The 18690-nt window shown below is 38.4% G+C and overlaps 1 protein-coding gene across 4 annotated transcripts in view; it reads right to left on the bottom strand.

Moving 5' to 3' along the window:
• Positions 1-18690, bottom strand: part of LOC408944 (probable JmjC domain-containing histone demethylation protein 2C) — a 254311-nt gene that overhangs the window by 164963 nt on the left and 70658 nt on the right. For all 4 annotated transcript variants that reach the window (XM_026441946.1, XM_026441945.1, XM_006560130.3 and 1 more), the window contains exon 7: positions 15093-15192. In XM_026441946.1, coding sequence (XP_026297731.1) covers positions 15093-15192 — 100 coding nt within the window. The remainder of the gene's footprint in view (positions 1-15092; positions 15193-18690) is intronic.

Raw genomic sequence — 18690 nt, 5'->3', positions numbered from 1 at the left:
CGGCAACGCACGCATGCATAATGCACGCAAAAAACGTGCGCAGCTGCGGGACGTGCACGCGCATTTATCGATGCGCTCTTTAACGAGCTGCGATCGTGTGCTTTCGATCACCGTTATCGCGGGGAGAACTCTTATTAAACGTGGAATGCGATCGAGAGAGGGAAGAGGGAGGAGGGGGGGCAGTGTTATTGCATCGATTACGATTTATCGTCTGACCGGGCTAGACGTTAATCAAGCCTTAAGCCGTATTGACACGAACGTGGGAGGACCTTGGCAATTCGGAATAATATCAATTGTGATGGTTGTAGCCTCGATAAATCGGTTTTAATTAATTGGGATTGGTATTAGACGCGTTATTCGTTAATTATATTTGTTAAAACGTGCGTTTATACAATTCAAAATCGACGAAAGTACTTGAAATTAATTCTTTAATTCGAAAATGTTTGATTTCATTATCTTGTGTCGGTTAAAAAGACGCGTAGAGTTTAGTAGAATATTCAAGAAAATAAAGATAGGAGTAGTTAGGAAGAGTCGAGGTCGTAAAACTTTGCACGTGTACTTAGATACATATATATACACACACACGCATTCCATCGCGGCACGATCGATATTCGCAACTATGATTCCGCCTCGTTCAAGAATCGCACGTTTCAATGGAACCGAAATATTTCGACTCGCTATTCTCGGTTCAAAGCAGCGCCGGTCGTCCGTCAAAGGGAGACAGAGTTACAAAATCTCGTCGATGTTTCGTTGCATTCCACCCGTTCTGAAATGCGTCCGTCTATTTCGAGTAAAGCGCGGTGAGAAAGACGCTCCGATGATTCGAGCGATCGACTATTCAGTGACTCGTGTTCCCGGGAAACGGGTAAAATGGAAAAGGAAGAGGAGAAAATACAAAATCGTACGACAGAATTTTGCACGCGTTCTCCTCGTTTTAACGACTTTCTTTCTCTCTCTCTCTTCTCCAAGTTCTTCTCCGTTCGCCGACCTCGTAAAATATCTTACTCTCCACGGCGCCGAAAGTAATTGCCACTGGCGTGAGTTTAATCTTCGCGACTTTACGACCGCGCTGTGTATGCGCGCGCATTCGCGTTCGAATTTTAGTCTTGAAATCGAATCGTTTTTTCGCCCAACCATACCTGTCGTTACTCCAAACGTGTTTCGTGAACAAAATTTTCTCGATGAAGATTAAGAGAATAGAATTTGGAACGAATTTTTATTTAAGAGAATATATCTATTATAAGAGTTGTTGAATATCGATCGATTAGCTCGGTCGGTACAATGCTCGTTGTATTTATAATCGGTTGGTATTAAAAATGCATGGCAAAAGAAAATATATCGAACGATCAATCTGTCAATCTTACGAAAATTGGATAATATGAGAAGAGGCTATTGATCTCATTCATGCAAAAGTGTTAACGATAAATGATCGATGTTCGATGCAAAACTAAATGTGAACGTCTATTTCGGGACGAAAAGATAAAGAACGGCGTGCAAACCATTAAAGCTGTTTCACGGAAAATTCATTTGAAAATGAATGTCAGTTATCGATATATAATGCTCATTTTCCACGTTATCTCTATTTTTTCTTTTTTTTTTTACTACTTATTTTTGATACTATTTGATTATACGTAATTGACACGATGATAACGTGAAAAAGAAGCATTGTAACGATCCGTAATCGATATTCGTTTCGTTCAACTGGATAACGAAAATGTAAAAAGCTTCTTAAAGTTGTTGAAATATACGAATATTAAAACATCAAAAGTTATAAATAAATGTAACACTTTCTGTATAAATTAATTTAATTGAATAATTATCATTTAACACGAGGACGAAAAATCTAAATCTAATTATTGTATATTTATTTGTTATTGACTTCTACATCGTTCACATTCAAAATCGATATCCGAAACAACATTCATTGTGAAATCTACACAGTATGAGATGCACGCATAACAATATGCCATATCCTTGAACCTATCTCTAATATATATTCATATCCGTATCCATATTCATACTTAATATTATAATGACTCAAATAATATATTAACACTATAATTGCCGGTTTGTAATAAATAAATATATCTAATTTATTTAATACGTGTAACAATTGTATATAATTAATAGAAATAAACAGACGTATTAAATAATTTATTTTTTTCGAAACGCGATATTATTAATTTCGTCAAGATTATTTTCACGTTTAATCCTGAAATTACAAAATCCATCATCTCGACAATTTTAATAATTCCATTAAAATTATTATCTTATCTATTATTATCTTATCGAAACAATTTTATATAATTAAGTGCGCAATTAAGCAGTAGCACAGAGATTGTAAGATTGTCGAGCATCCACAAATTAAAATGGCAACAGCTAAAGCTAATTTCACCTCCAAGCAGGAGAATGTATGAAAATTTTTTAACGATTCTTCATCTATTATTACTATTTTTTTCTTAAACTTAAATGTTATTAATCATTAATTACACGATAAAACTTTTATCGTCAGAACAATTCGAATAATTGATATTTCGAATCTTTATCCGATTCTATTTCGATCCTTGTTCTGGATTCGGCCAATAATAATACGAACACTCGAGGCGACATAACTAATCGGCAACTTACGATCTCCGCAAGATCAAACACGCGCGCAAAATAGAGGACGCGGCAGAAAACGAAATAAGAAGAAGGATTCATAAGGGCAGGAAAAGCGGCAAGGAAAATGCACGGTCGAAAAGGCTTGTATCGCGTCCACGTCCAATTACCAGCGGCACGAGGGAGAAAAATCGAGCACGCGTGCGTCCGGTGGTAAAGCGCGATAAATCGTGGCCGAAATGTGGCCATCTGTAAGAATAAAGCGAGGCGAGGGGCCTCGGTTCGATATATCCGTCGGAGCAAGACCCGGATGTACGGGAATAGCGGGTCGCGCGAAATCCGGATCTGTGTCTGCGTGCGTGCGTGAGACTAATAAAACTGGCAACAGGGCAGGAGAAAAGTTGGCGCGCTGCCAGCCGGAACGAAGCTAATCTCACTTTCGGTTTTGTCCCGCACACCTCCCCCACCTAAATAACCGACACACACCAACACAACGCCGCTATTGCCCACCTGTGCAAATTGGAATTCGATCGTGGACCATCGATTTTCACGACCGCCTCGATATTTTTATCCCTTCCTACCCCGTTTCCTACGACGATCAAATTCGCCTCTCTGAATATTTTAGTTGACGGATTAATAACAACCGGCCCTCGGGTTGGCGGTAACACGGTTGGAAATTGTATTATACCCGAGCCGGAGATTGCCGATACGTTCAAGCAATAAACTCGATGGCGCTTTAACCTATTAAGGGTCAACGAAACGTTATATTAACGAAATATTTCGTTTGCTATTTTCTCTCTCGCTCTCTCTCTCTGTTCGTTCTCGGATAATTGCGGATATTTTTTAACGTTGTTAAGAGGAAAAATGTGGTTTATAATTAATATAAAATCATTGGTAAGAATATTTTTTTTTAATTAATTAAAAAGAAAGAGAAATTTGATGAAATTGGGAATAATCTTTTTCTTTCAGTCAGCATCAATAACAAAATGCGAAAATTTGTTAATGATACTATCGTTGGATATACGAGATTCGTTAAAATAATTTTGTCAAAAATAGTTTTCGAGATAAAAATTACACGTTGCAATTAAATATCAAATATTCATCCGATATAAATACAAAAAAAAAATAAGAATAATTTCAAAATTACTTCAAAAAGGAGAGCATAACGAAAAAAAACGAAAATTTACAATTAGTTAAACATTCAGTTAATAACTTCAATATGATATAAAAACAGTCGTATATGGATGTGGAAATGTTGCAAAATATCAAATAGAATATACGTATTTCAAAAAATATTTTTTATTTTGTAAATCCGTAACGACAAATATTATTTATCCGGGAAAAATTTCTTCCATTACCCCCTCCCTGTTTTTCTCCTTCATAATGCACAAAAGTTCAAATTATTTTTTCGTATTCACTTCATATTGCGATAATTCAACATTCTCACGTTTCTTTTTTTTTTTTATACCCAGCATTTTCCCCATTTTCAAAATTACAATAATTTTAATAAATTTCGTACTTGGTCGGAAATTTCATCCAATGTTTCTATAAAAATTCTATAAATTCAAAATCACCCATAAATGCAACATTATTTAATACAATTAAGTAATTTATAACGAATAGAAACGATTATTCGTCCATTTTAACCTCGACGAGAAAAATTGACCACCCCTTTTAAAAATTGGATTATTTGTTCTACATAACACAGCTTATGAATAGAAATAGAACTGACCGACTCATGGTTGGCCGGCTTGAAAGAGGCGGAACCTAGTTACGCTCGCGAGCAAGGATTCGCGTGATTCGGGGATCGGTTAAATTACGACGAGGGTAAAATTAATGCGATTCCTGATCCGGTATTACGGAGGAATTTTACGTCCCGCGATCACGCGATGGCAAAAAAGGAGAGAAGATGTAATCGAGGAACGAAACGATCCCTTTTACACGCCTCGTCTCGATCGAGGAGTAGCGGGACACGAAAGGATGGAGAAATCGGTAGAGATCCCGGGGAACTCGTCGATATCTGGCCGTGCACACCACCTGCTACCCGGCCGGATTGCACCTGCGTGCAGCAGCCCCTCCCCAAACAGACGGAAGGTGTGCATCCGTCCGTCGGAATTTTCGGGCGACGAACAGCTGCTCCGCCGCAGACCTTTGGGCTCGTTTCACCGATTACGCAATCCAGGGATCACGTGTTTGTTCGAAGGAATAATTTGAAGGAGAGAGCGTATACACCGACGTTTCCCAATCCCTTTGAGTTACGATCACCGTTTCGCAATATTTTCCAGCAAGATAACTGCGAAATCCTTTCTCTTACTTTAAATCGGGAAGAACGAGCTATATAGAAATTTGAATTTGCCGCCATTTTCGCATTAAGTTGGTAATCCTGAAAAAGGAACAGTTTGACAACTGAGAGTCATTTGTTCGATAAAATAACCTTATCCTATGTACTTTATGATTCGTTTATATTTAATTCAAATCTTGCAATTTGCTTTTCATTTTATTCAATTCTTTTAAATTTAACTTTTTCACGAATGATTATATACAAATATATCTGTATCCACGTTTTATAAATTATTTTATAAATCGAAGAAATCAAAGAATTCTTCCCCCAAAGAATTTTTATGATTCGCTTGAAAAATAAATATCGTTTATATTTAATTCAAATCTTGCAATTTGCTCTTCATTTTACAATTCTTTTAAATTTAACTTTTTCACGAATGATTATATACAAATATATCTGTATCCACGTTTTATAAATTATTTTATAAATCGAAGAAATCAAAGTCTTCCACCAAAGAATTTTTATGATTCGCTTGAAAAATAAATATCTTTTATATTTAATTCAAATCTTGCAATTTGCTCTTCATTTTATTCAATTCTTTTAAATTTATTTTCACGAATGATTATATACAATATATCTGTATCCACGTATTTTATAAATCGAAGGAATCAAAGCCTTCCCCCAAAGAAGGATCTCATACGTCTTCCAAATCGTAATACCATTTAATAAGGGGGAAGGATCGAGGCTATTGGATCAGAGTTTTTCGCCATCATCTTTTTTTCCTTCCACCCTCGAGAAGCTTATTAACTCGGATACATTTTTTGCCTTCGAAGAAATTTTTGTAATCATCTCGAGATACAAGTCTGTTTCGAAATCTTTATACCTCAAAGGGATATTATTACTCGAACGAGGAGAAGAAAATCCCTGCAAACTCTGCTTACTCTTCTTCAATGATTCGAATTTGAATATTTCAAGTAATAATAATGTAACGTGAGAAAATTTAAAAAAAAAAAGGGTTATGGATAAATCGAACGAAAGCAATATCAAGTATAAAGAATAAAGTTGAATATAAATTTATAAATTTAAACGAAATATTCAATAAAATCTGAATATTTCAAGTAATAATAATGTAACGTGAGAAAATTTAAAAAAAAAAAAGAAAAGGGTTACGTATCAAGTATAAAGAATAAAGTTGAATATAAATTTATAAATTTAAACGAAATATTCAATAAAATTTGAATATTTCAAGTAATAATAATGTAACGTGAGAAAATTTAAAAAAAAAAGAAAAGGTTACGGATAAATCGAACGAAAGCAGTATCAAATATAAAGAATAAAGTTGAATATAAATTTATAAATTTAAACGAAATATTCAATAAAATCTGAATATTTCAAGTAATAATAATGTAACGTGAGAAAATTAAAAAAAAAAAAAGAAAAGGGTTATGGATAAAGAATAAAGTTAAGTAACAACTGTATAATAATTTCGTTCGAATGGGCCAGATATAAATCCTCGAGGATAAATCAGTATAAAGAAATAGAAGCGTCATAAAGAGTCGAGAAAAATGTTTGCGTCGCACATTCCAGGATCGAAGGAAGAAACGAAGAAACGAAGGAAGGAACTAGTACTTACTCGGGGAAAAAGTTTTCTCCAAGCAAAGTTGGACGCAACGAGGCTCCGAGGTAACTATTTCCAGACACACACCAACACATCCACATCCACATCCCCGAGGAGAGCCACGGGGATCGAGAAGTCGTAACCCAAGGATTGCGCGAGCAGAGATGGCTTCTCCTCTTTCACGACTACGAGAACCTTCGAATCCTTTCCTCTGACCGATAAAGAAAAATCCTGGCGCGAATCATCAGCTCAAGGATTTTTCATGCTCCTGATTTTTTCACGAATGATGAATTTTTATGTTTTATCTCGCAACAAGTGTCGATCAAACGATACGAGTAATGTGAAATAAGAAGAAGAATTTAAATTTAAATAATAATTTGATTAAATTTAAATATTTAAATTTTAATAAGAATTTAAATTTATATTAAGAAGAGAAAGGAAAAAGGAACAATAATTTTATACATTTATAAAACAAAACTTCTCGATTTAACTCGTCGTTTAAAACTGGAAACGATTTATACGAATCGAGTGTACAAGAAATAACATAGTGAGAAGAATATTGAAAGAAGAGACGATATTTAATCGGAAGAAAATCATGCTCTCCTAATTCCAAACACACGTCTGCGGAAATTTCGACGGGTTAAAGGAGATAAAGGATACAATTCCAGCTGGCTGCTCGGAAATGGAGGTTAGGAGGAGTCGGCAGTCGAGATCGATCGAGAATGGAGCTCCAACCTTACGTCCCTGGCTGCTCCTTGCCGCCCGACCAACGATCCCAAACCGTCCGCGTCATCAATATTCGTAGCGCGAAGGCGCTCGCTCCCCCCTCCACTCCTCCTCCTCCTCGATCGATCCGCGATAAAATTCCCCGGCAGAGGGAGAGGGAGAGCTCGAGAGCCAGCGCGGCGAAAAGGATAGAGCATCCGACGCTCTTTACGATCCCTTAAAAGCACCCGAAGACCAAGGGATCTCGCGAAAGGCTCGTAAAAATCCGGCAGATCGATCACCCAGTGGAAAACTGCTCTCAACCTTGCGAATCCGAAAGGCAATTAATCTCCTGGTATAATGATCGATAAAAATTGTGAAGATATTGTGTATATAAAAGTAATGGATGTTTTATATATAAATAATTGTTGATTAGGAATACGTTTATTTATAAGATTTGTGTTGGTTCCAAGTATTTAATTTGTAATAATAATTTTGGTGATTCTTCGAAAGATATCACGGACGAAAGGCAATTAATCTCCTGATATATATATGGGTATATGATCGATATACTATAATGATCGATAAAGGAAAATTGTGAAGATATTGTATGTATATATATGTATATATATATATATATAAAAATATGTGTATATATATATATATATGTATATATATATATATAAAAATATGTGTATATATATATGTATATATATAAAAGTAATAGATGTTTTATATATAAATAATTGTTGATTAGGAATACATTTATTTATAAGATTTGTGTTGGCTCGAAGTATTTAATTTGTAATAATAATTTTGGCGATTCTTCGTAAGAACGATGAAAGATATATCACGGACGAAAGGCAATTAATCTCCTGGTATAATGATCGATAAAGGAAAATTGTGATATGTATATATAAAAGTAATGGATGTTTTATATATAAATAATTGTTAGGTTGTAAATTGTAATTGTAATTGTTGATTAGGAATACGTTTATTTATAAGATTTGTATTGGCTTGAAATATTTAATTTGTAATAATAATTTTGGTGATTCTTCGAAACGATGAAAGATATATCACGGACGAAAGGCAATTAATCTCCTAGTATAATGATCGATAAAGAAAAATTGTGAAGATATGTATATATATATGTATATAAAAGTATATATATGTATATATAAAAGTAATGGATGTTTAAATAATTGGGTTGATTAGGAATACGTTTATTTATAAGATTTGTGTTGGCTCCAAGTATTTAATTTGTAATAATAATTTTGGCGATTCTTCGTAAGAACGATGAAAGATATATCACAAACGAAAGACAATTAATCTTCTGGTATAATGATCGATAAAAGAAAATTGTGATATGTATATATATATGTATGTATATGTATGTATATATAAAAGTAATGGATGTTTAAATAATTGTTGATTACGAATACGTTTATTTATAAGATTTGTGTTGGCTCGAAGTATTTAATTTGTAATAATAATTTTGGTAATTCTTCGAAACAATGAAAGATATATCACGGACGAAAGGCAATTAATCTCCTGGTATAATGATCGATAAAGGAAAATTGTGAAGATATTGTGTATATAAAAGTAATGGATGTTTAAATAATTGTTGATTACGAATACGTTTATTTAAGATTTGTGTTGGTTCGAAGTATTTAATTTGTACAATAATTTTGGCGATTCTTCGTAAGAACGATGAAAGATATATCACGAACAATGTGATCAAAGTGTTTTCGTGGAAATTTCGATTTCGGTACTATGAAGGCAAAGTTCTCGAAACGGACGAAAGTTAGTCTCGGTTGGCAATGATTATTATTCGAGTTGTGCACTCGAGTGGGTTCGAAACAGGCGAGTTTCAAGTAAAACGGATATTGCCGGCTAATTAAACGAACATCTCTTGTGTACAAACAAAACTCTTGCCCTCTGTGCAAGAGTTCATCGCCGCGGAGGAACTTTGCCAATTTTTTTTTTAATTATTACGAATTATATTTATTTTTTTTTCGTAAACTGCATCGATTAATGCAATAAAAATTAATATTGACTGATCAATCTCTAAAAAAAAAATTATTAATATTATATATAACGTATCTTTTTATCCGAAACATCTTTTCGAAAAAAAAGATTCGTAGATTTAATAAAAATTAATGTTGATTATCAATCTCTAAAAAAAAAATTATTAATACTGTGTATAATGTATCTTTTTATCCGAAACACCTTTTCGAAAAAAAAAAGATTCGTAGATTTTTTCTTTTCTCCTCTCGAGAACAAATATTATATTATAGACATTTCAACGGAATAATGGACAAGCAAACGATATATGCGAAGAATTCATGGACGTTAAAAGTGTAAAAATTTATCGAGAATTATTCGTGGGAAGAAATTTGTTCGGTATGATGCTACGAACGAAATTTCCTCTTGGAGGGGGAGGGAGGGATGTGCAACGTCCGCGCAACGAGCGGAGAATTTCCAGCCGATCGATGGATTAATCTCGTGCGCGCCGCCAGGCGAAAAAATGGTGGGAAACTCGAATGCGACGTGTAAATAGCGCGGTGCGCATTCAACTTGCAAATCAATACTCGGCCGCATCATTAAATTCAGACTTTTAATTTAACGTGCAACCGTGTTTGCGCTCGTCTCTCTTGCGCGGGGGAGAGGGGGGGCTATAGGTATCCGGGTCAAACGATCCGTACAATCGCCACTATTTATTTTAATTTAGAATCACCTAAACGCTGGGTTTGGGATTTGCGCGAATAAATTTTTAAATTACTTGTTAAACTTGCAACATTTTAATACTCCCTCTCTATACATATGTATGTATAAATAAATGTGTACATCAAAAGTTCTTTAAATTGAAAAAAGATAAATTTTTATTTGGAAAAAAAACTTTGATATTGCAAAATAAAAACCTGTGTAATGTTAAAATATTTTAGATTTAGATTGCACTGTCCTACAATTCTGATGAGAAAAAACTTTGTAAAATTTTAAACGGAACAATTCGAGAATTTCCGGTAGGAAGGGTGCGCGATGCGCCTGCGCGATAGATCGTCTTACGTGTTGAAGCGATCGGGAGAATGAGTCACTGACTCCGGGTTCATTCAAAAGTCGAGGCTCGTCTCTTACACCGATGCCGGTGTATCCATGCGGGTCAAGCAATGCAAAACCTCTGTCTCTCTCTCTCTCTCTCCCTTTTGCCGTTCCATACGATGTTGCGCAACTGCGCATACGTGGACGCGTATGCCAACACGGCTGATATCGATCTCGAAATTATGCATTCGTCGAACGACGTTTCCTACGCGTTCAACTCTCGCAACCGATTTCCCGAAACCACGAATTAAAACTCGACCGTTTTTCTATTCTCCAACAAATTGTAAAGAGAAAGAAACACGCACAACGTTTCTTCCATTTACTCTTCTCTTCTGGACAATCGATAAATTTTCGAGGATAAAACGCGATATTTACTCGTATATATATATATATATATATATATATATATATATATATATATATATAGTCCGGGGATAGTTAAGATAAAGTTCGTGACAGGACGAAAATGTGTGTATTTTGGCCAGACAGCTTTTTCCAGCCCATTTACAGGCTACACAACAGCGTCCATTGGTTAACAGATGGGGCTATGTCGACATGTGGCTCGCTAGACGCGCTCGCGATTCGTGCATACGCAGCGCGCCTAATGTTAAATGCATATATTACGGGAATATGGTAGACCGCCCACGTGCTGTTCAACGATGCTTTAATCTGTCGCACGCAACGTGCCCTCGTTCCACACGTATATATATATATATATATATATATCTGTATAAAGTGTACGTGCACACGTGTACGCATAAAAAAATTATATCGAAAAACTCGAATGCTTCAACACACTTTCCTTATTCATCCGTCGTTGTTTCGAAATAATCTGCTGCGAATCGCATCGATCTAGATATATATTATTATCACCGAGAAAATTACCGATTCGAAATACTGGGTTCTGGATCCACTCGTGGCAAAGGAGTATCGTTCCTTAACGAACACGCCTCTCGCTCCTTCGATAAATCTCGATTTACTTATATTCCCAGGGGATATACGCTCAACCTTCTTCTCGGTTCTCACGGCACGATCTCTTTGAATGCTGCTCGCGCAACGACATTTCTTCTTTCCTTCGACCCGAGTACGAGGAAGCCGAGTAATAGTAGTGGTAGAAGTTCGACTTTGAAAAGTTGGCAGACGAGGAGAGAAGGAAGGAGAAGAAGGAACAAGTGTGTCGACGACTTGGCGGGATTGGTAGGTTGCCAAGCGACCCACACGTACAACCGGTAACCTCCTATCAATCTCGTTTCTCGTGCGATCTGTTCCTAATCCCCCCTCCTCCTCCTCCCCTCCCTTCACTTTCCACCGCACTCGCAACCGAGCTCTTCTTATTCAACTCGGATTTGCCGCGCTTTTTGCATAATTGCAATTCGCTTTACCGACCGAGCATCCGACCGTAAGAAATTAATTGCGCGAAAGAAATTCCCGCGACGAGACGAACTTTTTTTTTTTTTTAATAAAAGTACGCACAAAATTTAGCATCGAAATACGTTTTTTATACATGGGGAAAAGTTCTAAGAGTTGGAAAAACAAAAAGGCTTTGAAATTTATTAAATTACGAACAAATTCTTCCTTCTCGCTTCAAACTTAACCTCAAACTTTCATCGCAACTCGATTAAATAAGCGTTATTTTTATATTTTTATTTATTTCAAAGGGAAGAACAACGATTATCATTTCCTTCTGAATTCACACAACGAAACTTAATTACTTCTTCCCTCTCCCCCTCTCCAGAATTTCAGAGAGGATCACCACGACCAAGTATCATCGCTTTCGTGAGAAAACGAACGGGCAGCGGCCTCGGCGCGGTTGTATTTTCAGCAACGTGTCATCCGGTTCGCGTTTTACGCGGCGCGTTTATTTTTGGAGGGAGAAAAAGAGGGAGGGAGGGGGGAGAGAGAGAAGAAAGCGACGGGGCGAGGCGAGGAATTGCAGCGACGCACTTCAAAGGGGCCCCCTCGTTACTTTATTAGCGCGTGCCTCCACCACCGCCACCTCGTATATACCTCGTGGAAAGAAAGATCGTTGCTTTTGAAATCTTTTGCTGCTCGTGAAACTGCTCGTGGATAAGTTCCTGGAACGATCGCATAAATTTCTTTGCCTTTCCACGCGGCGAGAGGAGCCCGATGCAACTCGAAATTCCATTCTTCTTCTCTCTCCCTTTCCTTTCTTCCTCCTCGACTTTTCGATCCTGCGACGAATTACAATGTCGAGAATTTTCATCGAGTAAAAATTCCTACTCCATCGATTTGATTTAATTTTCTTTTCGATTTTTCAAAACATTGAATATTACGTTACGACGATTCTTACGAAAGAAATTAATCCTTCTTATAGGATTATAGGAAATCGATATACGGACGAAATCGAAGGAATCCCATCGTTGGACTTGGATCATTGAAACGAGTTTTCGCATGGACGCTTTCGATGGGTTTAGAGGCGATCACGGTGCACGGCCAAGTGCTCTAGAGGCTGCTCGAGTGGACACGGAGGAAACGGGGATGGAGAAATAGAAGAGCAATCGACTCGGCTATATTTGACCGGGTGACGTAAGGGGACTTTTGCGATGCACTCGGCGCTCTTTAGACTTCCTGCTGTTTCTTGCTCTGGGAATGGAAAAGGAAAAAAGAAGTCACTGGTTCTCAGACAGACACCAGAATTGCCTCTATCTTTTCTTTCTCTTCTTCTAATAATCTACTATCTTCGAACGACAAGTGACAAGCATCGTATAAATCGATTAAATATTCATTTAGAAAAATGAAATTTTTCGTTTTCTTGAAATTATCCGGGAGAAGAGATACTTTATATTTTTCCGCGTGACAGCGTATATCAACATTGAATTATAATTAAGGATTCTTTCTGTTCTTCGATGATGAAGAAAATGCTAATTATTTCTCTCTTTTTCTTACCTCATCATATCATATTCCCATTTTACTTACTTGGTTTACTCAACAATCAATTATTTATTTCGTATACTACATTCGCTTAGTTCTCAGGTTCACAATTGCAAATCGCGTTGTTGTCATTATTATTGAATAGTACTTTTTTATGCGACAAAGTTATTTAAAATTTACATTCAAGTTTATTTCAAGAGATTAAGTAACAGCACGGCTGGTGTATAGTAAGCCAACGCGTCAATGACAATGTGCCAAGCGGTTAAACAACAGAATGAAATTTATTCCTCAATGGCTATGAATAGATAATTTCAACCGTTGGATAAATAATCTTACCGATTTAGAAACTGTCCGGCGAACACGGCCCGAGATTTGAAAATAGAATTTCGCCGATAATCGTTTTTGCTCGAGCAAAAAGGGACAGACAGAGGAGGAAGGGGGGAGGGGAAATGGTGTCCGGCTTCGGTGGCCTTTCGTTAATTTCCTGGACGGCGGGTGGAATCGTATTGTACGGGCCAATTTCCGTTGACAAATATACCGCTGTATCCCCGTAATTTGGGGAGCAATGCCGCGACGAAAATCGGATTACCGATCGAAATTTCGCGAGCACGGGTTTTGTCGCGGTTTAAATTTGACGTTTAAAATACGGGACAGCGCGTCAATTATTCGAAGAGGGAGCTAAGCCAAGAATACGAAAGCGCCTCCTTGATTGATTTAATTTTAATTCATTAAGGATAAGGGTAAAATTGGGCGCCGATATATTAACAATTCGGATAATCTGACGCATAACTGAGCTTTTTGTTTTTTTTTTTTCGACAGATTCAATTATCGGATTTATAAATAATACCTCGTTGCAAATAGATCGAAGATACGATTCTATCTATCTAATTATCGATCCTCGAGTTAATGGAAAGTTTAAAAATATCAAATAATAATTCAGTCTCGAACTGTTATTTGCGAGAAAAAGATGGTGCTCGTCGGAATATTTATTTTTAACTTTACACGATCTTACGTAATAACGGTGGAAATAACAATGGCGTTGAAGGTTCGAGAGATAATAAGAAAATAAAAAGAGGATGGACGGAGAAGAAGTGTTTGTTTCGGACAAAAGGTTCAGAATCCCACAATTTCGTTCCATCAACATCGAGAGTCAGCACTTCCTTCCTAGCTCAAATCCCTCCTACGATTCCTTCCCTTCATGCCTCCTCCTCCTCCTCGTCCCTTAAAACCAGAGATTCAACCAGACCTGGCAACGAGTCTTTTGTTTGTGGACCGGTTCTCCTTATAGTTCCTCGAATCATTTATTCCCCTTGGCGCGCCTCCCTGCCAGATATCTTTCCCATCCTTCCCACTCAACCTTTTTTTCGCCCCTCTATCCCTCCGCCCTTAACTTCTCCTTTCCCTTTCACGGCCTGCTCTTTTTTCTATACACGTAGCCCCCCTCGGGGAGGATACGTCCCCGGAGGGGCGATGCACTTTAAGCCCTAATTCCATCCCTCTACTCTCTCTCTCTACTCTCCACCAGTTTAATCAATGAATCTCTTCTCCACGGTCGAAAATCTTATCCTTTGTTACGATTCCACTTCGTCACTCGTTAGATAAATCGATTTTGGTAAATATTTGTTAGAAAATGAATTTTTCGTTTCGACGAATCTTTTTGTTTTTATATAATTCGTGATCGAGAACTTAGTTTTCGAAATAGTTTGAAAAAGATTGCTATGCGGAAGATAAAACATAAATGGAAATCGAATTCGAAGAATTCTTGGAATACTCTTTGAATAGTTGATTGTTTTAATTAACATTTTAATACAATAATAGCAATCTTTTCCTATTTTAAAATCATTAGAATCAGCGAGTAAAAATTTTTCGACTCGAAATCGAGTGTTCGGAGGTGCCTACCTTTCTCGAGATGCTGAGAAATAGGGCTTTGTATCCTAGGCGCTGTGTGCAACTGTGTGGCGTTCCCAGGACGTCCTCGGGGCCTCCTTCCAGGTCTCGGCTGGAACACACAAGAAGGAAAGACAAGCTCAACCATCCGATATTACATTGGAAAATTAAACGATGAAAATTAACGGTATAAAATCCTCGAATAAAGTATCCTCTGTTCAGAAGCATTCCTCCGCTACGCCTATATTTCCCTGCGAAGGATGCATGATCGTAACGTCAGTCTGGCCCCATTTGTTCCCGGTCGTAAAGTCACGCGACGAGGCTAACTTGGACAGGGTTGCGAATAAACGGGGTTCAGGCGGTCCGCGCGTCTTTGTTCAACCGGCGCATTTATTACCGTAGATAAACGCGACAGCGCGGACGGTACTAGAGATAAACGCCGCGTTCGCAGCGTTCCGTATACAGGGTGATCCGAGCAAATCCTAATACCGAAATATAGAAGTAGTTCGCGAAGAGAGTAGATGTGTTTCTAAAAAGAAAGAAAGAAAAGAAAAATCGTGTAAAAATTCGTCGTTAAAAACTTCCTTTTAACGGAACAACAATATTCGAATATTCGTGCAAGCGTTTTTCCCGTCTCTCTCTCGGCCGCCGCAACAGCGCGCGACAAAAAACGGTCGAGGCGACCGTTGTGTAGAGCGCGACGGATAGAGCGAGGAAGGAAATAAGAAAGAAGGCGGGACGTAGGCGAATTTACGAGCGTGGAAAGGATACGCGCGGCTGGATTATCGGCGAATATTCTCGAGACTCGAGGGAAGAGAGAGAGAGAGAGAGAGAGAGATGGATAGATAGACCGCCTCAAGAGAAATTAAAAGCCGGTGTAGGTCGTGAATATACGAAAAGGTGATCGGGAATTGCCTCCGATGAGATTGCCTCTGATAAGAGGACTTTGAACGGCCAACTCTCGAGTTTCGAAGCGGCTCGATATTCGTTCCATCGGGTTTCGACGAGCACCGAGAGAGAGAGAGAGACGCAGATAGAAAGAAGAAGGAGGAGGAGTATTATCGATCGATGCGAATAGCCTGGACGGGAAGCATTATTCGTGTGTATCCATAACCCTATTTTTTCCACGCGGCTCTCGTTTCCCTTCGGCAACACGGGTTGAAAGAATATGCCTGGGACAGATTCGCGACGACCTCCCTCCCTCCCTCCCTCCTAGCCTCGATGCCAGAAAAGAAGATTCCAGCCTGTTTTATTGTGAATCGAGGTTAAAGTCTCTGGCACGGGACCAGACATTTCACCTAGGCCGTCGCATTCCGCCGGATGCACATGGCCACGCACATTATGTGCCCCCTTATGTGTAGTCCCCCGCATCTGCCTTCCTCGCATACCGACCGCTTCCCCTTATGTAGCACCGGCCGGTGATCTACGACTCGTGTATACACAGCCAGGCATTAAAAGGGGAGGCGGTCGGTCGTCCGCGCGCGGGGGGAGGGTGGAGGGAGGAAGGAGGTGGGGGGAAGCTCATGAAATAAATAGTTTGCGCCGTCGCTCCGGGCTTTGTGTCGTCGTTGGTGCGCCAGTGGCGTAGGGTCGACTCTTGGATACCCGTACCAAGAATGCGGAATAAGTGGGCCGACCGTGGAATCCCGGACGGCCAAATTATTGATGTTTCGTCGCTCGTATATATATATATATATATATATATCCAACAACACGTTATCGATTCCTCGATGATTTATTGCCATTTTTTTTAACGATTCGAATTGTTGGAATGATAAAAAGAAAATTGAAAATATAGAGACTCGATGGGATAAAATTTTGGCGCGAGTGTGTGTATATGTATATACACTCGTGGAGGGTGGTAAACAGATTCGATAACGATAAAAGTGGCGCATAAGAGAGCATTGTAACCGTGTGGAGGGATGTGTGCACTCTAGGCGGAGCGTTGCTCACGGATGATCTCATAATGCCATTAACGGGTAACCTCCGCCAGTGATATCGTCGCCGCAGGCGGATACAGGCAGACAGCACCTTTTTCCGGCATATGCTAATCTAATTAATGGGTGGTACACGGAAAGTCGAAAGTGTGCACCGACGATGAAATGCGGCGTATGAGTGTGCTTTAAGTGGTTACCCGTGTAATTGGGAAAGATCAACAAGCGCGAACTGTGCTATTAACCGGAGCTTCTTAATTTTACAGCATCGTGTATTCGACGTGATTCGATTGTTTTAACTTGATATGTTGTGTAAATAAATAAACGTTTTGATAAAAAAAATCGCAATTTATTTTCAGACAACGACTCGACTGGCCAGAGAATTAGGGTGAACGAGTTGTAACAATCTTCTTGGCGTGTAATCAACTCTATAACTAGCTCCTTCGTAGATTATGATACTACTTTCGCTTCAATTTACACACGAGATAATTCATTTAATTTTATTCTTCGATTAATATTCCGAAATTGAAATAATCTTGGAATCTTGGAGGATTAATCCATTTAAAAATTCGAAAATATTAAAAAAAAAAAAAAAATAAAATTAAAAGGTTAAACGCGTCGTCGAATAAAACTTGAATCGTAAATGTGCCAAATACAAATCGACTTGTTAGAAGTAGCCAATGACCCGCTACTCTATTCTCCTACGTGGATTGAAACTTTAGGAGCGATCGAAACGTTCACGCTCCATTTTGCAACGTTTCACGATACGCTACGGCCAAACTTTTGATCGATAGCGCGATGCAGACACGAAGGGTGGTACGATAAAGCTAGCCAGCCTCGCTTGTTTACCAATTTTTACCGCCCACCTTCGTGGCCAACCGGTTTCTCGGGGATACCGGTTACGCTCTTTCCTGCCCTCCTGTAAAACTGGTCCACCCATGCTACAGACTCCTCTTCCCCCTCCGTCATTTTATCCTACCTCAGAAATCTCGACGAAATACCTTTTTTCCCCCTATTTTTCATCGCTCGCACTTTGCCCTCAATTTCATCCTCCGATTCCACCTTTCTCAATTTCCTTCCTTTATTAATTTTTTCCCCTCTCACGATCGAGGGGAAAAAAAAATTGGTCCGCGAAAAAGAACGAAGAAATTATTTATCCGATCGTGAACGACGTATCGACTTTACTCGACTTTGACATGCGACAATAACCACTGCACGGGAGATATACGTGGGTCGACGTGGCTCTCGTTTTATCTATGCGCATACTTGACTCGCATGCAAGTCAAGTATCTCGATGAGGTATTGACAGTCAGAAGGGATCTCCGTCTGTTCGTACCTTGACGCGCGATAAGTGACAACGGCTGATAACAGTCGCGTATTCACGCCCATTAGCACACTCTGCTATCCTCGGTGCTCGGATCTCGCCGAGAATTCGATTCGCGCAAACTTTCCAGACGGGCGAATAATTCCATCATCGTTCCTCCCCCGATCGATTTTGCCAATTGACTCTTATTTCGAGAATTTTTACAAATTATTAGAGAAAAGGGTGAGAGGGTAAATTCATTATCGAATATTATCGTCCGTCTATGAATTATTTTGGATTAGACTAACTGGTGTCTAAAGGAGAATATCTGGGAATAACAGAATTATTGCTATTTGTAGATGAATTTAAAAAT

The sequence above is a fragment of the Apis mellifera genome, linkage group LG7, assembly GCF_003254395.2.
Source record: "Apis mellifera strain DH4 linkage group LG7, Amel_HAv3.1, whole genome shotgun sequence".
Taxonomy (NCBI): domain Eukaryota; kingdom Metazoa; phylum Arthropoda; class Insecta; order Hymenoptera; family Apidae; genus Apis; species Apis mellifera.
This window is presented reverse-complemented; position numbering and strand designations above follow the sequence as displayed.